A 24396-nucleotide genomic window follows, 5' to 3' on the forward strand; every position below is an offset into this window, starting at 1 on the left:
TACCAGAACAAGCATTTACCTGGTGGGACACTATAGCGAGCTGCATTCATATCGGGCTGAGGAGAGGCTTTATTGACTTCTCTTGGAGACAGCCTGTATGGTGATGCTGACCTTGCTGCTGTAGTTTGCACTTGTGCTTCCTGTTCTATTGCTCGCTTGACCTCAGCGTAGGGCATATAGGCCACTGGTTTTCCTATCAGGGTTAAAGAAAGAGGAGAATCCTAAGATTAGAAATTGGAGTCAAAACGTCCAGCATGCAACAGAATTTTAGCAAAGGGCCGATTACAATGGTCAGATTGTACTCAGCAGGTACAGGTGTTTAAATGCAAAGATGCAATTTGACTAAAAAGGAAACAACTGCCTTCAAAACATCACTTGGCACTGAAATAACAGAAAAATTCCAAAGTTGGGCTGTGGGCTTTTCCTAAATGAAAAGAATGAAAGCTCTACATACTGAGGCTTGAGGATACCAATTCTTGTGTCAGTTTCCTGGCTTACAACAAGTAAGCACTGCAACCAGTAGACGGTGAGTGTATTTAGCACTGCTATCTTTTAGATAATTCAGACTCATGCATTTGTTTCAAAATCAACGTGCACATATACATACATAAATTCATTCTAGAATACTGTCCTTGGCAAAGACTTCAAGTTTTTTTTAATTAAGTTACACATAGGTATCAGGTTGCTTTCCAAAATAATTAGAAAATTAGATTAAAGGTGCAACTTAATTTATTATGTTCTTAGGTCTGTACAAAATTTTGAACAACTCTCAAACTTTGTGAGAAAAACAGTATTTGGTCCCTTTACACCTCTTAACTGTCATAACCAGTTCAGCAGCAGGTCCTGCAGTCCAGCTGAAATTCCTGATGATTTTTACAGAGACTACATGCTCCCTCCTACATACAAGAGTGGAAGGACAAACTTGCATGCAGAATGTATCTTAGGAAGTAGCTACTGTAATGATCTGATGACAAGTCAGCCTCTTTAATTTGCAGATGAAAACGTCCAGGCTTGTTGAACCCATTTGCATTAACCACGTTATCCCCCCACTACTTCAGTAACACTCCTGATTTTTGTGGGCAGACTTCATGCTAGAACTTTCCCACAGTTTATAACACAGTACTGCCAATGTCAAGATTTATTGAGGTAATATTTTAGCTAAACGGTACTTGAGCAAAGGTTTTGAGCAAACCCTGACTTTGCACCTAAAGAAGCAGCTTCCAAAAACCACAACCTTATACCCACTCTCTCAGTGTAAAAGCTCCCTTTCTCATCATTTTAACAGGGGGGAAAAAAAAGTATGTTTCCTTCTTTTTAGGTAAAAATAATGAAGACAAAGCATTTTCATAGCATATTTTTTAAACTTACACATGTTAAATATAAAATACTCAGAGCACAAAGAACACAGCAGTTCATGTTGCTAACGTTGTGGAGCCACCAGACACAACGCACAAGGATATTAAATCAATGAATGAAGAATTAAACATCAATGAGGATATCTCTAACTTTGCAGTGCTCAGTACATTGGTGCCTCACTGGTTTTGTTTCCCTGTTACAATGCATTTTCTGGACTGCTTCCTCCTCCAGTAAAGAACGTTGGATATTCAGAGGTAACACAGTGAAGAACTGGGGCTTCAACTGAATATGCACAATTCTTGCATAAAGACAATCATCTGCTCAGCTGTTTCTGAACACTAAATTCTGACCTCACCCTAAGGGAGCCCAATTTGCCTTATTCAGTGAGGTTATAAGGTAGCTCCCTAACTGTAGCAGGACCTGTTACAATAGACTGGCTCCTTCAATCAAAGTCCTTAAGAAAGCAGGAATTCATCAACAGTGTACCTTAAGTTTTCCTTCTTAATCGAGGCAGAGAGGTGAACATGTGACAAACAGTAGAATTACTTCCACGACAGATGTAAAACCTACCTTCCCACTCAACATTAGGGCTTTTGGAAGTGCCACATGGGCTCACAGAGCTTCGATACTCCATGTCCAGCTGTTCCTGCCTCTGGCGTTGCTCCTCCAGCAGTGCTGACTCATGCATTGCTTTAATGTGCCGTTGATAGAGAGCATAACCACTCACTGGTGTTCCAACAGGAACAGTACAGGGACTGCAAGAAACCTACAAAGAGGGGAAGATGCTCACATTGGATCACAAGTTAATACTAAGTATTTCCTGAAGTAACCATCTTGTTCAATGGCCCCATTGCACCAGGGGTACAGTCTGCATGAGCACTTCAAATGGTCTACTTCTCTTTTTAGGCCAATACTTGTATATTTGTTTCTATTTCATTTAATTCACTCTTGAAAAGTACCACCATAACAAAGTAAACAATGTATTTCTTTCTTTGTTTCAAAACTATTTGCTGCTTTAGCATTGAAACTAGCTATCAGGAAAACAAATATTCCTTCAAACACCACTTAAAACACCCCCATACCATAGGTGGTATGACAGCTGCTCGGTGGTGAAGCTGTTGTAGGTCCATCTGCCCTTGCTTTATTGTAGGTGACACCAGTATTGATCCAGCTGGGTTTAACAATGAGGGCTTTGACTCCCTGAAGATACTGGAAAAAGAGAGAGAAAGAAGGGAAAAAGTATCACCAAAATGACCAAGATTCAACATGCTGGACAACATCAAATAAACAAAATAAAGATTATGTTTTGTTTGTCCCAAAGTACATCAGGTAGAATAAGCAACAGATCTTTCTGTGCTGTAAGAGTCACCGAAATAACAAGTGTACAAAATCTTCAGAACTATATATTTATGTAGGCAGTTTCCATATGTACAGTATTACAAGAGTGTAACCTTCTTTATAAAGAATGCCTTGAAAAAAAAACAGGTGGGAAGTGCAAGATCTATACATAAACAGTAGTGTATAACAGAATTTCCACCCAGAGACCTAATGCATTTGTGATGTCTGAAGAGGCAGAGAGAAACACCATCAACTGCACTCTTCAAAACAGCACATGCAGCACAATGACACTGGATACTTTTGACATTTAACAGCTATCCTTGGTACAGTGTGTATATTAAGACCACTGGCATAGAGGAGGCATCGGCTCTGAAGCTACACTATGGTTACAGAGGAATCTCACCAACAGAACACACTGGGGTGGATGAGGAGCAGAACTCGTAAGAGCACTTATGGATCAGGACTAACGGGAGAGCAGAGACAGGTAATGTCACCAAGCTCAAGAGTGAAGCATCCCAACTAAGAATTCAGGCAAAAATAATGGGAAGCATGCATGGATGAGCAAAGAGCTCAAAAATGTCACTACTGATGACAGTTTTTAATCACTAAGTAAAACCATATCAGCTTTTTAAATACGGAAGTTTTTGAATGCTAAATAGTTAAACTCACCCTTGTCTGTCAGGCTCTCCATCAACTTCCTCATCAGCACTACAGGTGGCACTTGAATCATTATCTGAATGGGATTCTTGTCTTGCTGAGTTAACCTGTTGTGACAAACTATAATCCATTTCTTCAGGTTCTGACTTCTCCTTGGGTTTCTCCACCTCTCTCTCTTTGGTATCACTCTCTATTTTTACTTGAATATTTTCTGGTAGCCTCATTTCAGTCTCTACAGGTTCAACTTTGGTATGCACTGGAAGATTAAGCACAGGCTTAGCTTCAACTGGATGGCTTCTACTGTCAACCTCCATAGGTTCTTCAGCTTCAGTATTTATTTCTTCCTTAACCTGTGGCTCAGAGGTCTGACTTTCAGCTGTTGATACACTTTGGGATGTTACGGAGGGAGATGTGCTGGCTGCAGGTTTAACAGTAGATTCCTGTTCTGCTGCCACCTCAGTGGTCATTTTTGGAGCAGCACTCTCAGATGGAGTTTCTTCAGTTGGTTTAGCAGTTTCTGCTGGAGTTGGAGATGGAGCACTTTCAGTATCAGAACTATTTTCAGCACCTGAAAATTACAAAGTTTTAGAATCGGCTCAACATTAAATGAGATCCAACTAAGCTTCAGTCAACTGCTGCTTAGTATTTACTATAACGATGAAATATACGTCTGCGAAACACAAGACAATTGCCCTAAGAGCATCGACTAGCAAAGATCTGATTCAATTTTCAGACTGCTCAATACCAAAAACAATTTTTCCTCTCCACATACAACTAGTGAAGTAAGTTCCAAAAGCTGAAAATCAACTGTTTGAGTACGGCATTATGAAATGGAGTACAGCTTTCTGATCAACACCTTTCCCTTCCAGTGCACATGGGCGCCCCCTTCCCACGAAGTTACCTTCACTGTCCTCTGGATTCTCTTCTTCATTAGATGCTTCGATGTCTTCATCCTCCTGAGCTGACACAGTCGAAGCTACACTCTCACACTGTGATACATCTCGCTCTTCACGGGGCCTTCGTGAGGACTGATAAATACATGGCATTTATACGTACTGAAAATTTAAAAGTATTCTTTCTTTCTAGATGCAGTCTCATTTCTTAACCTCAGGTTGAAATGAAAGGCACAGAATCTCTTTAGTACAAACTCATTTGCAAGGACATACTCTTTCAAGCTCTGTACAGCTTTTGCTGCTCCTGACCAAAAGTAAGTTTGGGAACAAACCACTGTCTCCATACACGTTTAGGGAAAAAAAGGAATTACTGCAGCAAACAGAGAAACCAATGCTCTTCAGCAGAGAGAAGACTAGGACACTACAGCGTAGAGGATACCAACTTCCACTCCAGATGCCACAGAACTTTCAGCTCATGCTCTTGTATTAATACTGTTGCTTTGTTCTGTAAGGTCAGTGCTTACTGTGCACTGAGACATATTTCAAGGTAACTTTTCCATAGCCATGCCCTGAACTTTATCTATAGTTGCTGGTGTACAAATAAAAGCACTTAGGAATTCTTCAAGCTTAAGCATGCCATCCAATAGACAATTTTCTATTGTATTTTAAAGCATTAAGTGATTACTATCACAGGTCAGTGAGCATCACTTGCCTTCTCTAGATTTACGCCACAACACAAAAACAGAAACGGAAACACATGGTGACTGCAGAACAGTTTTAGTGAAGTGCAATGAATGACTTCAGAGATCCTAAATTTTTCTCTGCAAAATATGCAATGTCCACTGTATTTACCTTCTGTTTGTGCTGTTGAAGGAGACTGTCCAGGTTATGTCTCCTTTTATAGTTGAAGTAGAAGTTTTTACACTGAGCTTCACTTTTCGTCCCAACCATTTTGGCAATTGCTGCCCAGTTGCGGCCATGTTCCACAAGGCCTGTTCAGACATAAAGAAAACAGATATTTGCTATAATGAGTAATTCAGAGATCCAAACCCTCATAAATCGAGCAACACAAGCAGTTGGAAAGGAAGGTACTGAAATATTGCTGTCCTTACAAATTATCACAGTGAGAATCTTTATGCAACCACTAACTATGGGGATGGAAAATAAACTGTCTATCAAAATGCCTGCTAATGAAGCCTTCAGACTTAACTCTGCTGTTGCTAATACATAATACTTCTGTGAAAACACTGGTTTTATGGGTAATATTTAGAGATAACATTATCTGTCAAATGAATAGACAGCTTACAAAACACACTGACTTTTCTGTCAGAGGACTGTCTCGCATCTCGCACAAAAGAAACTTTTTAAGTTGTAAACACAAAAACATAGCAAATTTCAAATAATTCATTTAGTGTAGTGCTGCACAGAATCACAGTACTTACAGAATTCAGGAGGAAGCATTCAATAGTTCAGTAAATACAGTAATCAGAAGTAAATCAAATTTTTACAAAGTTTACCCTTCTTAGCAACTTCCATTTCTTCTTCAGTCCAGCGGGATGTCTCCACAGGCTCTGAAGAAGCTGAAAGAGCAAATGATAGCTGATCAGAAAAAAAGAACAAGAGTTTCTTTTATGGCATGCATCCCATAATCCATTACAGTAAGGCTTATTCAAGACACATGGGAAAGCTGCTCTTGTCGCTGGGAAATAGTCTTCATTAAGCCAAGACAGAAATATACATTCCCAGCAGGGCCCCTTTTCCTCTTTTGATCCATTCTTTCCTTTCTATCCACCAGGGTTCCGTAAGTTTAGATGTTACAGTAATGCAAACATGCTATATTCTTCTAAAATCACAAAAGAACTTTCTGCACTCTTACTGCCCACGTGATTGTCTACGTTTTCAGCATGTTGATTACTGCAGTGGCTGAACAACAACAATAAAAAAAACAACAAACTGATTCTCAGTTGTAATTTAACCCTGACCTCATAAACCCAAGCATATAATCAACTCAGGTAAAACAAACCAGCAGTATTTTGTTGTTGTTGGAGGGAGACATAACATAGTAGCTTCTTTAAAAGGTGTTTGGCACTTTTCTCACAATCCAAGATGCTACAGTGGTTCCACCTTATTTCATTGACTACTGTGGAATGGACTGAAATGGTTTTTCAACAATTAGCTGTTATCAAATCTACTATTCTTGTACTGATTACGTTTTCTACTTGAGTAACAGAAAAATAAAAGAACAGTGAAAACAAAAACAAGAAGGAAACTATGATTCATGGCAAAATCTTTTTCATTTACTTCTTTGGATTCAACAACATTCTGTTTCTGAATGGCATTAAGTGGCAACAGCCTCCATTTCCTTTTCATAAAATCTGCCATTACAAACAGTATACAACGTGGACTTTCCAACAACTTCCATTAACAATACAAGAAAGATGCTACAAAGAGGATCTGACCCTCTGAAAAGCTATTCTGGATTTTCCAGAAAATCCTGTAAAAACAAAGAAAAAAAAAGTAACTATTGCCATTTTCCAGCAGCTGACAAAAAAAGAACCGTCAACTGAGAAAAAGTGTTTATCACAATTACTAATATTTACAGCTAAAGAATTCATTTGCCTACTTTCTCTGTTAGGATGTGAAGAAAATTTGAGCAACAGAAAAGGTTGTTTCAAATTCTGTAAGAGCAGCTGCCAGTAACTACCCAGCTGGAGAGCTAAGACTGATGTTTGCCACAGCACAGCAGTGAAGGAAAAAAAGCCACACCAGCTTGGCTAATTACTGACCTGTCACAAAGCATTCTGTTTGCCAGTATTTCTGCACCACCACAAATTATGTCAGAAATGCAGCTAGAGTTAGAGTACTCCCTTCTAACACGCCAAGGGAGTAACATTTCTATTTTAAAGAATTCTCTTGCCATCTAATGCAGAAATGATAACAAAACCAACTTGCTGGGATCTCTTTCAGATTATGAAACTCCCCAGTATACTCAAATACGAAGTCTACTTATTTATTTAAAATAAATTCTATGAGCTATGGCCTGTAAGTCAACCTCTGCCAAAAGCATTTGGATCTGCATGCATCCATCAATAACTCTGAAAAACAGAAAAAGTAGTTAACGCAAAATCTTAATTGGCTCCTACCATATGTGGTTTTGAGAGTCATCTGACTACAACTGTATCATTCAGATGCACCTATGAAATTTAACAGCAACAAATGGTCATAAAATTATAAGCAGGCCTAAGAATAAAGATGTAATACTAAAAACAATCCCAAAATGCACTCCATGTATAGAACACGCTCCTATGTCAGTGATGAGCATGACCACAGATGGGTCCCCAAGTGTCCCATCAATGCTACTCACAAGGTTCTGGTGGGGGTGGAAGAGGCGGTGGTGGCTCTTCAGTGGCTGCAGCTGCAGCAGCATTTGCTTGTGCAGCTTCATTTGTCATTGATCTGGTGATTCTGCCCTTACGACGACCTTGGCTATTGGCAGTTTTGCGGCCCCTAGGAGTGGCCTGCTCCCTTTCCTCCGTTTCCTCTGTGGCAACTTCAGTTTTGTCCTTTTCTTTGGTATTCTCTCTGAGAATAGTTTAAAATATATATATATATAAATATAAATAAAGTTATTATTTATACTCATTCAGATTGTAGTTATGGACAGTCTGATTAGTTAAAAAAAACAAATTAATCTATGTTGTTTGATGCATAAGAACTAAATAGGAACAAGATGTCACTGCTGGACTCATTCAGGCTGAACCTTATCTGTTTTCTATTAAAAAAAAAACTGCATAAAAGTTACTGCAATCTAGATTAAGTATATTTTCTGTACATATACTTACTTAGATTCCTCCTTCTCATCCTTTTCCTCCTCATCTTTCTTTTCCTCGTCTTTTTTGTCTGCTTTTTCTGCTTTTTCCTCTTCTACCTTTTCTTCTACTTTTTCCTCTTGAGAAGGACGAGCAATTTGTTGCTGAAATAAAACAGAATGTACATGTTTTAAACAACAATTTACACACCAAGGAACAGAAGCTCAGAGCACCACAAACTGATGTTATTCCATTTGCAAATTATATTTTAAGCTATAATCACCACACATCTGTCAATGTAACAGTAAAACTGGGTCAGGAATTTAGACTTGTTTCTAGTGAATTTATGTTGTGTAGATGGAAAATTACAGTTCAGATTATTTTTTTTAAATGCTATACCTGTATTGAGATGATAGCTCTGCAAGTACTTCAGTACTGACAAAAGACAAAAGGTAATTACCATTACCTGTTATTGCTCTACAGAGAACAGCACAAAATACTGTTTATGCATTAAGGGACACTCACTTTTCAGAGTGAATCCAGATGTCTGCTACGTGGGAAAATCTCATTGCAGAAAGCACATAAATTTGATTTAAACTTTCCAGAAGATATAATCTATTCCAAATCAGGAATTAATGGAAGAAATGCCTGTTACTTTATATGACTGCATGGAATTTTACCACTGCTAGAAAGTAAAAATTTAATTTTTAAGAAGTCTCAGAAGTGTGATGAGAATACGTGCCATTATTTTTGCTACTACCTGTCACACATACACAAAAAAATATCTTGGTGTTCCCTATCAGATTCACTTGTTAGCTATAGGATAGCATTAAGCAAGCCAAATATCCCCTGATGTTCTAAGAAAGCATAAAGAAAATAAGAAATACTCATACAGAAAAATAATATGTTAAGGAAAATATATTAAATATGGCTGTTGAAGAAACTTCCTTAAGTTTTAGCATTCTGTCCTTCTAGTACATTGCTTCTCAGCACTCTGAAGACCTCAGCTTTTCTGACCTGAACTGGTCAAGATAGAAAGTAAAGCTGGTAAGTATTTATTAGCATTAATGAAGAACACTTCCCTTTGGATCCTTTTTAAACCACTGACTGCTAGCCAGATAAAATGCTGTTCAGTTCAGCAGCACTGAACTTTGCCACACAGGCCACAAGTCTCGTTAAGCATGACAAAGAGCCTCATATTGCTTTTTGCAATCCACAGTGCTCAACCTGCACATGACAAACACATCTTATGCTTCTCAAGCAAGTCATGAAGGCAGAAATTCATCAGTGCTGGATATTCCTTCCTCTCCCAATGAAAGCATCAAGCAGCAGCTGGCTGTCACAAAATAAATCATGTAACCCACTCCCAAAATTCACAGAATCCCCACATGCAAACAATGGCAAGTGAGTGAATTCTCCTGATGGGCCTCAAAAGCCAGCAAGACCACAAGAGTATTCAGAGCTTAATGCTGCATCCAGATGTTCATGCTGAGCCTTATCTAAAACAAGGTGATCCTCCAGGTGCCACAAGAAAATCCAAGCCTGCTGTATTAGGCACGATACATCAAAACTGGGAAAATCACCAGCTTCAGATTGCAGACGAGTTAGAGCAGGAACAACTCCAGCCAGAGGTGAGGAGGGGAGAGGGAAGAATTAAAAAAAAAAGTTCTCTTCCTCCTCTCTGAAAATGTGTTTTCATAACATAACTTAAATAAATGATTACAGTTTAAATGTTTTCGTAAGAAACTACAGCACACACAGAGAGAGGGGATTCAGAAATAGCCACACAGAGGGAACCATCAGCAGGAATTCACACTGAAAGAGCTTGAATGGGTTAAACAAAACCACCTCCGCCAGAGTCCCGATGCCAAAGAACCACCGCACTGTGGTGGCTTTCCACTCACATTTGTGTTGTGCAGAACAGAGCTGCTCCTTGCTGGGTGTTACACTCTGCAAATCTACTTTAAAAAGCAAAGTAGGTGTAGTATTTACATACAGCTAATTTTATATGGGGCTACCTTTCACATAAATGCCAAACATACACTGGGAAATCTGTAGAAAGTCAAGGACGGGGATCTAGAAGATAGCTGGTTTAGAACTAGCCATTCAATAATTGATAGCCCACTGAAATATTCCTCAAAATAAGCTTTTTTTACTGAAGAACCTTCTTGAAAGCATAGCAGCAGGTGTCACTGTTTCATCAGCAAAGCTGAAGCTGGAAATAGTCAAGAAAAGGGCTTGTTTTTGACATTTTAATAACATGGATTGGAGCAGAAACCCCGAACACTAACCATTATTATCCTGCAAATTAGTAGCACCTAAGATACTAGCGTTACTTCGTGATCCAAAACATTCCTTCACAGAAGATGCCAGAGACACGTACTAAGGTAAATTATTTCCACTGCCCCACACAGAGCAGCCTTGAAAACGAGGAGTTAAAATCTGCATTTTCGGAAGAAAAACTCCGTATTTTACATTTAATCTAATCCCAAAACAGTTGCTGAAAACCCTCTGCTCTTTTTGCCATTTGGTTAATATGATATCATAATTTTCTTAACACGCATAATCGATAGGTCAAGGGCAGGTTAAACACAAACCTTCAAACAGCTGAAGCCTCAGTCAGCGACGTACCTGCACATTCATCTGTTGATTAAAACTTTTACTATCCAGAGAAGGGGACGGGCTTTAGTTCAGGATAAGATTCAAAAGGACAAAACCCCCAACAGCACCGACATCACACGGCTCTCGAGCAGCAGCTGCCTGACCCAGCAACATGTTTATTCCAGGAAATTGTGTCATTCTGCCACTTAAGCTGCCCGCAGAAGAGTTGCCCATCTCACATACAACCTTCTAATCTCACCGGGGTCACACGAGGAGATCCCGTCAGCTCGGCTGATTGGCGGCCGCAGGAGCACAGCGAATTTCTGTCTAGTCAGGTCACCGGGCTGGGCCACCTGCTGCAAAGCACAGCCTGCAGACACTGCTGAGCAGGCAGCCACGGAATCGCAGCCCGGCTGCTGCTTTGCTGCTGAATGTCAGTGAGAAGCTTTACTCAGAGCCTCCTTTCAATGAGCTATTTAAGGAGTCATCTGTAATGAAACCAGTGCAAAAACATCGACTTCTTCGCTCCATCAACTCCCAACTTGCAAAACAACAACCCTCAAATCTCCTGTGGGCAGCTGTTTTTCCCTCCTGAAACAAAACTTGGAATACGACTCGCAAACAGCCAAAAACGTACAGTCAGGCTTCGATCTTACAGCCACACTTCCTTTTAATACTATGTTAAAGATCTGCACTTTGTTTTATAATTCACATTCGGTTTAAGGCACACCACCCTCCTCACCTCTGTGAGCATTCTGGGACACTTTAGGCAGCATTTTATAACAAGATCCTTCTAAGCCTATTCAAGGACAAATGTACATCAGAATCCACTAAGCTTTACATCTCTTAACTTTATATGCCTTAACCTAGCAGTCAGCTTCTGTAAGCATAAGCCTCCATTGAAATTTGAGTCAGGCTGTACTCACTGAAGTTCTCAATGATTTCAACATTGTTACCATGATTAATATCTCCACTGCAACGTTCTATGTGCTTGCCTTCTACTTTATAAAAATATATGAACTCTGAAGAGCTTAAGCTGAAGCACCTGTTATTGGCATAAGCGTATCTCAGAGCACATCATAAATCTTCACACCTTGTGTTTGCCAATCAGCAAGGAAGTTTCAGGTTGCCACTCAGATAGGAGAAAGATCAGCTTCAAACAAAGCTGGGGTGAGGGAGGGACAGGGGGAATTAATTACAGTCTGCAGCCACAAGGAAGAGTCCTGGCAAGCAAGGCACTTCAACACTCTCAAGTCCTCTTTAACTAGTTTACATAGATGTCACTAATCAATCATCAATAAAATTAAGAACTAGAAATATGACTCTTTACTTCAGGGTTACTAAACACCAGCTGTAACACTCCTGAGTTTAAGCTTCAAGAAACAGTAAAAGTGTTCACATCTGGCACATTCATAGTATTTCTTTGTCTTTCCAAGTATGCTATAGCAGTCACCATTTATCTGACATTTATCTGTATCCTTACTGCAGAGCACACCTTAAGTCCACGCAGCAGCTGTCCATTGATCTGCTGTTGTATTTAATGTGGAACAACAAATAGCAAATAAGATCCACAAGTGATAAAATTCAAAGATTGAGTAACCTGAGTCTAAAAACTGACTTCAGCAGCTCCAGTGCTCCAACCCATGTATGTGCTGCGACTTACGTATGGATGGTATTCATAGAAGTCACAAAGCCAGGCAAGAGCACCTTCATCTTCCTTTTAGCTGATGTCACAAACCTATGTATGCACTTTTGCACAAGACTGTAATTCAAATCTTTCTTGTTTATAAGCGTTATTCAAGGAAAGTAATTTATGGACGGAGAAATCTGTTCAAATTTTGATTCTACCAGTTTTGATACTCTAAAATGCAGCAATGCTGAAAGAAATTTAAACACAGTTGTGATCTTCTGAATACTTCACAACTTAAAGTTATGCTGTGATACAGATGGAGCCAGTTATGTCTCCTCACCTCTTATTACAGAGAACACCGTATGGCAAAGGCGTCACTTAACATATGTGTACTATCACCATGCCAAACTCATTTTATACTGAACTCTAAAACTAAACCACTTAAAACAGCAGCAATACGTGTATTTGGTTCTTACAGCAAATTTTGGACAAATCTCATTTATTTTCATCTTCTTTGTATTTTCCATACAATCTTAATTGAATTTTTTTTATTTTTTTTTACCATCACTAGTCACACAGAAATACATTTTTCTTATTATTAAACCAAAGTCTAATGTAAGTTCTGGTAAAATACAGGGCATATTTCATTTACTTCCAACCACTACCATAGTCATAGCTTCTACCCAGGCTAACTGCCAAGTCCTTTACATAATGAAATTATTTTCTCCCATCAATCCATAATTTGTGGGGCACAGAGAAACCAGTCCTTGTTGGCACAGTCTCTTCTGTCAGAATATCAAACAATATGTTAAAAAGGCTTAAATGCAATAGCTCCATAGAAGCACAGAATACTGTTTTTAGCCAACAGGATCAATTTGTCAGCTGCAGTTGCATTACACTTACTGGGACTTATTATTAGATAAGAGGATATGCACATATATGACCTTCTTTCCTAACCTCATTACTCTTTTATTCTATTTTCAGAACGCTGTTAGATGCAAAGGAAAATCAAAACACGATGACAGTGAATATACAGCATTGCTCCCTTTTTCTAAGCAAGTCTCAGCATTTTTGTTTTCCTAATATCCACATTAAACCCAGAAACCTAACAAACATATATATTCTTCATAATACGCTGTTCTTTCCCCTTGGAAACCCTTTCAAAGGTTTCCAAGACTTCCAAGTGAATTATTCCAGAATCAGTAGAATTTTTAATTTGCATGCATTAAATTTGTCTCTTTCTTCTTGCTATTAAGTTCCAGTTTGACTTTGAGCCTGACCACCAAGAAACTATCACTACTAATTTCTGCTTTTTGACAAGCACTGCCATTACAAAGTGATTATATGTTTTCCACTGCAAGTCACATGTGAAACCTTATTTCTGTTGGCTCCACCATGGAATTTAATAATTATGGATTTGACCTCCATGTCTATGGCAGGGTCCTCAGATAAAATGAGTTGACATTGGAAAAAAAAAAAAACAAAAACACAGTCATAAATGTGCAAAGGAAGAAGATACTGCATAGAATTAAGTACTAACCAAAAAACCTTTAATGACAGATTCCTTAATTTTAAAGGGAGGTAAGAATGAACAAAAAAGGAACTTTCTTTTCCACTTCATACCTTCTGTATAGGATATCAAGATAGCTATAAATATGAAACAGTAAAACAATATTCAAGTGAGATATCAGTGTCAGATACCTGGTTTCTTCCTCTGCGTTTACCATAATTCCTTCGCACAAGGGCTTTATAGTTTTCATTTTTCTTAGTCAAGTAATAATAGAGTACACAGTCAGGAACATTCTAAAATGGAAAAGGAAAAAAAAAAAAGTTTTTATACCTGCAAGAAAACCCCCACATTGTAACTACTTAATTTCCTCCAACATTAAAAATACTCATCCCCTAGATTTACAAGCTACAAGATTTGATGGTTACATCAGTAGGAGAGTAAATTCATGCACAAATGTAACAAATATAACCATGCATAAAATTACACAGTGCTAAATACAAGTCTCATGTATTTATAATATCCCTCAGGTACCCTAGTTGGCACAGTTTAATGTATACCAGTCAGTTTGCAAATTTGTGAAAGCCTCTATTTATAATAATAGTCCTAAGTAATCAAGATCCTTATGTCTCAACAAATCATAATTCTCCATTACTTCTTACATGATCTCTGCAAAGTCAGTTCTAAAGACTAATTCAGCCAGCAGTAGGATCTCACTGACCTGAACTGTGGAGGCAAGGTTTCTTAGAGTTAGCACAGTAGCATAGCAGATCAAATGATACCCTTACTTAAAGATTTACATCACTAAAGCAGCTTCTCAGCTTCAAAAGTAAAGTAAATCAAAACTAATTCAAGTGTCATTTACTTTTACTGCTATCAATAGTGACACTCCACTAACTTTTGTTAGATGCTTGCTTGTGCTGATAGTGTAACTGTTCAAGCACTACAAAATCCTGTCAAAGCAGGAACTTTTTTCAGAATTGCAATTTTTCCCAAGATGATAAAATAATGCTGGAATAAACAACTTACATTTAGAAAGTTAGGGATCCCACCCATGGCTCTACATGTATTCAAAAAGGTCTTACCTTTCGTTCCAGGTAGGAAGCAATTAGACCAAAGTTCTTGGGATGTTGGACAAACCTTTTACAAATCAGAAATTATTTAAGTTTAACAACATAATACATATCAAGTAAACAAAGCAGTCTTCTAAACAATCTGCACCATCAGCAAACTCTTGATTTCTACAACTGAAATTAGTCTAAAAAGTTTAGTTTTCAAATCGTTCAAACTTAGAACAAAGCTAATAACTATCATAATAAGATCCTACACATACTCCTCTAATTTTCATCTTATTAAAAAACTGAAGTGTTTTAAAAATAATTTCTGATGTACAGCCTAACTGGATGCAATTGAAAGACATACAGAGCAGTCTAGAACTTCTTGCAGTGTTTCATTCGGTTGGACTAGATGATCTTATAGGTCGTTTCCAACCTTGTGATTCTATGATTCTATTCTATTATTCATCCAACTAAGTTATCAAATAGTTCACAAAAACCTCAGTTTTTCCAGTTTAACTCATGTTTAACTCCAGTCTAACTCATGAGATAGGTGTTCAGCTGTCATCAGCATGCAGCAAAAAGAAGAGATAAGAAAGCCCATTACTTTTCTTTAAAAATCTCTTTCTCGTGGTCCGTCCAGACATTCATGAATTGTCTGTCCTTATAAACTTTCATGGGATCCTCCATCAGACCATTCATATTAATAAACTTCACTCTTCTCTGTTCTGCATCAAACATCATGGGAGGAATGACTGAGAGCTGACGCATTTGTTTTTCGTTATTCTATAGGTAAAGAATAAAAGAAAAAGTAAAAAACGCAAAAAAAAAGTTGTTAATAATGTTTACATTTCTCTATTTACACAACTCATAGAAGCTCCAGCACAGCAGACATTCACAGATAGTTGGAAACATCTTTCCGTTGCCTTCTTAATTCTTCTAAAAGTTGTTCATTGGGGCAGTAACATTTACACAGTCAGCTAAAGGAAAAGAAGAGAGTGTCTCACTACAAAAAAATGAAATGGTACAGGGCTTTAGAATGGATGACTTTTCACATGTCTCACACAGCTGTGAAAACAAATAGGTTGTGACATGTCTGAAATGGACAATGAGTAGGTCTAGGATGGGTACAATTAGGAAACACAATCCTTAAAAGAAAAGTATTTCTCAGATTTGTTTTAAGCCAAAGCTTGCATAGACTCTCCCAAACCAGCACCCCAAAATGTTTCTCTTCCAATAAAAAAACAAAACAAACCCTCTGAAAGAGACCTTTCCTTTGCATAGTCAGATAGCAAAGCATAGACAATAACCTCACCTCCTGCTCAGAAAGCCCATCAATGATTTCAGAAATCTCATGCTCGCTTCTAGCAATAGTTGCTGAAAGTCCAGCCCCTCTTTGACCAACTCTAGAATTAGGAGTAAAGAGAAGTAGAATTAGTGCTCAATGCCATGAAACACAGTGAACAATGCACTTAATTATAGAACAAAAGAATGTTTTACTTTGTACATTAAGAAACACTAACATGAATTACCATATAAAATAGCCTTTAAGCAGAAACAATGTCACTATAAATAATTCTAAAAACTGAGTTCTAAGAGATGATTTACAAGAATGTTCCAAATCCACATTTATACCTCTGAAATCGTTCTTGCTGTTCTCTTTGCTTCCGGATTTCTGGAAATTGTTTCTCATAGTACTCTCTTGTTTTGCTCTCCTTAGCTTTCCTGCGTGGATTATTTTCTATCCTGTCAACTTTTTTCTCCCATGCTTCCATCAGCTGATCGTAGCGTTGGCAGATTTTCTGTTCCTGTTAAATTCCAAAAGCAAAGGTTGAACTAAACAGAAATAAATTAAGTGATCAGTATCCCCAAACTGGGTAGGCTCAAGGAATTAAGAGAAATTCTTCCTGCAGCACTGGCTTTCCATTTTGAAAATGACACACAACTGTTTTCAATAGAATGGATCTCAGAACTTACACTGGAGAAAGATACACTAATTCTCTTTTTTTATACATCACAATGACACTAAATAACTGCAGCCCTTTCTAGAAATCTCACATCTCCAGGAACCAAGCTTTTACTTAACAGATTGGACTTAGGGTTCTTTTTTTTTACATTTAAACTTTTGTTAAACGTAATAACAGAAATACCCTTGGGATATCACCCAAAACATGCACTTGCTGTAACAGTACTCAAGGTTAATACTGGTGTTTAACATGCAAACATTTGATTAAAAATTCTGTCAAAATTCAGAATCAGATCTGCTCCTTTTCTTTCAGACCCTATATCTACTATACAAGAAAGGTGCACAGAGGGGCCAGGCAAAACAGTTCAGGATTCTTCACTGGCTTTCTTCCATTCATACTCTAAAAGCAGATTGGAAAGGAGAAGAGGGGAAAAAGCAAAATAAGACAAAAAAAAGAAAATCCACAGTATTTTCCTGATTGCATTTTAGGATGGTTTTCAGTTAAGAATTAGCAAATAGCAGCTATAAACTGACAGTTTCTTTTCAAATAACTTGATAGAAAATTAGTTTAAAGACATTTTTCTAGCCAATTGAATTTACATGACACAATGGATAAAATACACCAAGAATTTAGATAGAAAACTGACAACATTCTCTTTTTATAAGAAATGATAGTATTACCCGTTGTTTCCTTGCATGATTTCTTCTTTTAAAAAACAGTATTAGCTTTTTCCTCATCACCTGGTTTCTGGAAAACAAAATTTGAGATGTGAACCACATACAAGAACTTCAAAGTTACCCAACCAACTCCACGTGCATTATAGATGCCAGATGGTTGCTACAAAGAATAATTTCAGAGGTAGAAAAACTGGGAAAATTCCTGACAAAACAATCACTTAACTTACACTGTATTTTATCTGAGGGAAAATAATCTAGTAGATGGCTTGAGAGAGACATGGAAGCTCCCAGTTTCAAGCCAGATGCTCTCCTAGAGGTACTAAAATAAGCAAGTTTGGAAAAGATTTTGTGCCTTGGAAAAAAGAAAAAAAAAAAAAAGCATATTTGCAGTTCAATCCTAAAAACCATAAAAAATTGGTAGAAGACAACCAGCTTATTTCAGGTAGGCGATTTTTGTTTGCCCCAGCAAATCAACATAGCAAGCAGCAACTCTATTCTCACAGCCCTCGACATGAAACAAGTACAGAATGAAATCAATGAGAAAGTCAGGACTCCTGCCACTTTGTGATAGCAGTAACTTTTGAAACAGTTCTTTGAAACATGAACCTTTGGGAAAAGTTGACAAGGCACATCTAGGTCAGATGTGATATTTCAGGCTTTGAAAAATACCAGTGCTACCAACTTAAAATAAGTTTTATGACTTATTTTTCTCTTTAATCTACAACGCAAAGCTACTGTTTGCCATTGCCTGCAATAAATACAGCCATTTCCTTGCAGCATTGTTCTACAACGTAGAAGTCTGAAGGTTACATGGGCTGGAAGGATGTACATGTGAAAGTGTACATGGTATATTTGGAAATAGCAGCAATTAAAAATTTGAATCTTTAAGTTCAGACCATTTAAAAGGCACAACAAGAAGATATTAAAGCACTCACGTTTTGATGTTTTCATGGTAGACTTTTGTGTCTGATGGTTGGTTGTAAAGCGGCTACAATTTTGGATTAGAAAGATAAACTTAGTACTTTTAAGAGCACGTAATTTTTAAGTACATGGAATACATTTAACTGCATTAAAATATTCTGCTCACAATTATTCATTCTGAGATGCAGCAACCCAAAGTGACAAGTTTAAGATACTCAACACTTTCAGCATAGATTTTATTACTTTAAATTAGATCATTATAACTATTTATGTATATAACACTACTTCAGTGCAGTTCTATTTCAACCCCGACCTCTGATTCAAATCTATTTTAAAAGTCATACTTTTAAAATCATCCAGTCATCCAGTTCACTCAAGCCCTAAACCACGAGTGTATTTAAACACACATTAACATATTCTTGTTAAAATAAAGACTCCAGAAGATTAATTGCTTTCTTGAGAATTAAAGATGAATATCAGGCTGAAGACAACTTTCATTTGTAATATGCTTTTAAAATGCACTGTTTGCAATATCAGAAGACACCAGAACAACATATATTTAATCTGCACTCCCATGTAGCTATGCTACCAATTCCACTATCAAATACCTGAGATATTCAAACAATTTTTTGGCTGATAAATAGACAGGCACAGGATTTCCAAGTTCATATAAAATATCAGGCACCAAGTGAAAAGCAAGAAGTCCCACCCTTTCCCTTCCCAAACCAAAAGATTAAATCACCCTATAATGTTCTTTTATATGTGAACACAGAACAACATGTTTACCACAGCAGAATTACAGATGTGAAAACTACACTGGCAACACAGTAAACAGAACAAAAACAGACCACTTACCAGTTCAACTTTGGGACCAAGACCTTCAAAAATCTTGTGAGCTTCTTCTGCTTTTTTCTGTAAACAAATTTTTTTTTTTATTATTATTTTAAAATATGGTCTCAAAGCCCTCTGTAGTTCAGGTGTGAAAAGCATCTCTGAGCTTTCACTCAGTCCAGCTGCTATACCCACCTGAGCACATTATATCTTCCTTCACCTACTTCTGCAGTGCTGCCTCAGTGAACCAAGAAGCCTCTACCTGAATTTTGCAGTTACTGCTGTGCTCTCTCAACTCAAAAGTGTGGAAAGGTGTACAGAAAAATAAGAGTATACTTCTGAATTAAGGACAAAAATTCTTCAACTGGAAAGTCTGCAATTGTTAACCAACATGTGCATACCAAAGATCATGCCAAAGTGCACATGCATGCCAAAGATCTTCTTTCCCTTAAGCTGGGCAAGGACCCCAGAGTAAGTCCAATCCTAAAGGAGGAAGCACTGGATAACACAGTTGGCTTTCATAAATTCATTTCAAGCCAGTACAATTTCCCAAAGCCCTCTGTCAGAAGACAAGGCTGCCCAAAAAGATCCAGCAGACTAATTCACATTTGCTTCTTTCCCACTAATAGTTGTATGCACTAACCCTAAAAGCAGATGCCTGCGAAGAAAAATGTAGGATAACTAATCCAGAAAGCAGTTATTATTAGAAAGAGTTCTGCTAAGTTCTAATTTCACATGTAATTTAAGTCTTGAGATTTTCTTTGGAACTCACAGCTGGACACAATAATTGTATATCCAGGCAATGTTACAGCATAACCCTGCTAAAATGGTTTGTTTGGTTTGAAAAAACATAAAACTGAACTCTATCCTATTACTTCAACCAAAATTTGGCCAATTGTATTTGAATATTAGAAGTAATTATCCCATACTGCATGCTTTTAAGATGAAAGCTGCCAAGGGGACTGTCCTCTTATTCCAACTGTAGAAGATACCAATGAAGTACTGCGTGCCTGAATGGACTAATGTTTCTTTAATGACCATTTAAAATAATATAGTGGGTACTGACACATAGGATTTGTATTGTCTCAATGACATTGCCATTATACAGTACAAGTAATGCCTGATAACAAGAGCTGAAACCAAGTGCTAAGTGGACTCATAAATGCAACAAGCTTGGTATTTCCCCTGTTACATATGTTACTACATGGAGAGCTACAAGAACAGAAGCAGCTAACACAGGACCACACTGACACACTACTCCATCTCACTCAACAGAGAAATGGATTTCCTCCCATCCACTGATACATACAACACACGGGAAAGCAACAGTAACTTCAAGACTCTCTTAAGCCACCAGCAATCAGGGCTAGCAAAGGAAGATAGCAGCCCACCCAGGCTTCTTCAAATACATCCTAGTTTTGCCAACTACCCATCACAAAACTCACCTTAAAACAGTTTTCTAAGGTGATCATATGGTTTTAACGCTTTTTAATTACATTAGTGTGAAAGAGACTTTAAACAGCAGAACTGTTTCATCATCAGTAGTTAAGTGATTGCTGGACATTGGTTAGATCAGTCTGCGTAACATAGTAACTGTCCTCCTGTATTAAGTAAACACCATAAATTTCAGAGACAAACTAGGTGAAAGGGAGAACAGGAACACCCAGGGCGCAGTACTACTACGTATGGTCTAGTATTGTGCTGTTTGTTTGGTGTTTTACCATCCCAAATTTTCAAAAATGCTCTACTCTGAGAGAAGCTACCTATTCCTCTGAATTACAAAATAAAATGGAGTAATTAAACATTAAACAAAAGTCTACCAGTCACATAAGCTTGGAACACTTGGCATTTTCAAAAACAACAAATATCCAACTCCTCAGTCGCAAACTACCAGAAGGAAAAGGTCAGGAAGCACTTTGCTACCACTGCTGACACTACTGAGCTCCTGTACTTCACTCATCCATTATGCAAAACGAACTCAAAATTCACTTTGATACTTCTTCATATTTGTTCACTGATTCCAACTTTAAGTATAAGAAAACAGAGTCTTAAAAGAAAGGACAGAATCCTATGCAGGTTTGTTTTTTTTTTTCCTTCTACTAATCTAAGTGACAGGTCTTCATCCAAACTCATTGGTATTTAGTGAGGAGGAAAGAATTCAAAACAAATTCCTGAAGCATTTATATATATATACACACACTATAAGTATGTGTGTGAATACCTACATATATATATGTGGGCACACATACACATTCACATAAATAAAAATATACATAGATGTACACACACACACCAACACACAGGTCTAGGGATGACAGCCATCGATGTATTTTCAGTACACTGTTTATAAGATAGAATAAGGTTCTCACCATCAAGAACAAAGATTTTGTGCAGGAGTTTATCATGTAAAGAAGTAAATAATATAAAAAGAGGGCAAGGACAAAAATCTATAAAATAAAAATAGTAAAAACTGCCCCAGAGGAGTGTATTAATGGCTCTCAGTAAACTTGTTAAGACTCACAACTACACTCAATCAATTGAAAAAACACACTTACCCGATTTTCATCATAAATAATTTGGACAATACTGCGGTGCTTCTGTTCCACTGGAGGAGGGGAGACAGGCCTCTCTGGCTCTGGTGGTTTAGCAGCTTCTTCTTCGAGTTGTTGCTAAGAAACCAAAGAAAGAAAATCAGCCATCCGCACCATGTTACCCTTACAGTAATTAGTCACCAGAGATAAAATATGCATCGGATCAACAGTTTGCACTGTTATTCTTCTTTTTAACTGACTATGAATGAAATGGTTTCAATGTCCATGGGACAGTAACAACCACTCTGAGCTATCAGTAAACTGAGTTGTTTACAAGATTCACCCGCACTGAATCAGACTTGTTCCAGCTTGACACTTCAAGCCACTGCAGCACTGTATTTTATCAAATATTTAACTTTAAACAAGAACAACAACTTCAGAGAACAGTTACACCAAACCTGTCATCCCACAGAAAACATTATCCCCATATATATCTACAAGACAGAAAAACTTCTAGGTGACATTATTACTACTTTTTTTTTTTTTTTTTTTTTTTTTTTCCTCCCTAAAAGGTGTGCAAGAGATTCTCCACTTTCACAACTATGGAAGAAGAGAGATGATAGCCATCCCCTTAACCAGCAGTCATTCTTGAAATTACAGTCACAGTGCCCTTGTTTCATTGGACATCTAACAAGAGTTTAAAATAAAGTCATCTGCTTTTGGTGTTTCTACATGGCTTTCTTTTAGTTTCAAGATGTTCAAAATTACATTGCATCCAATCTATTTAAATGTTCCAAGAAAACTGTGCGCACAACCTTTCCTTTTTAACCTTTGGTTCACATAACCAAAAACAAAAAAATCACCACTAACACAAGAGCAGCAGTTTTCCCACATATTTTGCACTAGCAGATAAAACAGCAGTGTCTGCTATGCTCACTTGCTTTTTCTTCAGCTTAAGGATTTGCTGTTCAACCTTCGCAATCTCACGATCCACGCGGTCCATGCTCTGTATCAATTCTTCCTTTGACAGCTTTGAAGGTGAAGCATTCTGGTCCTCCCCACACGGTTGACCAGAAATTGGAGAAGATGGTCCCTCATGCTTTCCTCCAAAACCTGGGTCCTTTCATTGGGACAGGAGGTGGGGCAGAATTGAGAAAAATCAGTCATATTAATAACATGCAAATGAGTGTTCAGTAACTAAACTGGCATGCATGAATTAAACAAGAACTTCCAGTTATTTATAGCTTAGGTAGCTCTTCAGCAGAGATAAAGTTTAAGATTTCAGATTATCAGTGCTCTAATTATCTTAGAATCAATTGACAGCTCATTTATGTTACTACAATTTCAAAATCCATCTTTAAATATGGAAGCATAATGCTAATTATTTTTAATCACGAAATGAAAATAAGATCAAAACATTTCCCTTCTAAAAATACATCTTCATAAATATAAATAGTAACTTCTATTTTGAAAGGTAGGGGGTCACTTAAGAGACAACCCTCAATACTCTGCACGTATACTGATGAAGATGCACTTGAACAGAACTGTGATCAGAGAGGAGTACATCTGGAGTTATGTGTGGAGATGCTTTGAAAGGACAGGTCACAGTTCATTTGGCTTTGCTTTCTCATCACTTTTTTTCCCCCCCACGTGTTTCCAAAAAACATCAGAACATGGAACACACTGAAATATGTCAGTACTGTTGCACCTTGATTTTATTTGCATCCTCAGAAATGATGCTCTGCAACTGCTTAGCTGGCAATGCTAACTTAGCAAATGCATCCCTCACTCAAGCCAGTCTAACCAAAAGATTGTGCCTAAATGCCATTTCTCAAGATAACACTGGGACGTATTTCTAAACTGAGACAGTAGATTTCTACATGTAGTACCTGGGTAAAAATTCAGTAACATGCAAGCATGCTAACATCGCATGTCTTAATTTGGTTTCTCCAGCCCCCTTTGATCTTATCTTTGCTATGCAGCCCAGCAAGTTACTAAGAGATAATGTGCTATCCTAATTTTACTTTACTTCCCAGACAGCTTTACTTACTTGATAAAAGGAGTGGTAAAGGCAATGCAAGACAAATATTCTACTTTAAAATCTGAATCCATGTGCTAAATGCTTTCTTTAATGATAGGAGCTTAGAAACTTGAGCTTACCATGACACACAATTTTCACCTTCAGTATTATGAGAGAAATGCCTTTACCTTCTTAATATCTGCAGATCTCAACCCTTCCTGCAGAGGATGTACTAAAGGCAAGACAGTAGCAGCACTGACACGCTGAAAATGGGAATCAGAAACTTGTTCAAGACGTGGTCGCTTAGATTCCAGTGAATCATGATCTGTCTGAGATGGACCTGGATGAAACTGCTGTTCATATCCAGTTCTCCTTTCCTGAGGCCTAGTACACAGAAGAGATCATAAGCTATTAAAATACACATTTTTATGCAACAAATGTGTTCTTTGTTCCTCAACCCTTACCAAATGTACAGGAAACACAACTTAGCAGAACTCTTTCTGAACAGTAAAGCAGAAAAACATTTCTAAGTGCAGTCTTCAAAAATATAATAGTTAAAATCCATTGAAAAAGAGCTGAATCTTAAAAGATGCTGTTTATATG

At 37.6% G+C, this 24396-nt stretch overlaps 1 protein-coding gene across 6 annotated transcripts in view; it reads right to left on the reverse strand.

The window, feature by feature from the left end:
- NCOR1 (nuclear receptor corepressor 1) overlaps positions 1–24396 on the reverse strand; it is a 57662-nt gene that overhangs the window by 16191 nt on the left and 17075 nt on the right. For 5 of the 6 annotated variants that reach the window (XM_042879882.1, XM_042879883.1, XM_042879881.1 and 2 more), the window contains exons 4-23: positions 23982–24177; positions 22711–22893; positions 21798–21911; positions 19267–19323; positions 18426–18478; positions 17494–17560; positions 16482–16654; positions 16162–16252; positions 15454–15632; positions 14877–14931; positions 13986–14087; positions 8087–8217; positions 7609–7826; positions 5762–5824; positions 5097–5236; positions 4253–4379; positions 3364–3919; positions 2439–2565; positions 1927–2122; positions 20–193 (exon numbers count right to left, since the gene is read on the reverse strand). In XM_042879882.1, the coding sequence (XP_042735816.1) occupies positions 20–193; positions 1927–2122; positions 2439–2565; positions 3364–3919; positions 4253–4379; positions 5097–5236; positions 5762–5824; positions 7609–7826; positions 8087–8217; positions 13986–14087; positions 14877–14931; positions 15454–15632; positions 16162–16252; positions 16482–16654; positions 17494–17560; positions 18426–18478; positions 19267–19323; positions 21798–21911; positions 22711–22893; positions 23982–24177 (3002 nt within the window). Of the gene's footprint in view, positions 1–19; positions 194–1926; positions 2123–2438; positions 2566–3363; positions 3920–4252; positions 4380–5096; positions 5237–5761; positions 5825–7608; positions 7827–8086; positions 8218–10684; positions 10790–13985; positions 14088–14876; positions 14932–15453; positions 15633–16161; positions 16253–16481; positions 16655–17493; positions 17561–18425; positions 18479–19266; positions 19324–21797; positions 21912–22710; positions 22894–23981; positions 24178–24396 lie in introns of those variants that run through there. The other variant, XM_042879884.1, reaches the window with a different exon arrangement.

Source organism: Lagopus leucura, unplaced genomic scaffold, assembly GCF_019238085.1.
Source record: "Lagopus leucura isolate 7727_CA_CO unplaced genomic scaffold, USGS_WTPT01 Super-Scaffold_100024, whole genome shotgun sequence".
NCBI classification, from domain to species: Eukaryota; Metazoa; Chordata; class Aves; order Galliformes; family Phasianidae; genus Lagopus; species Lagopus leucura.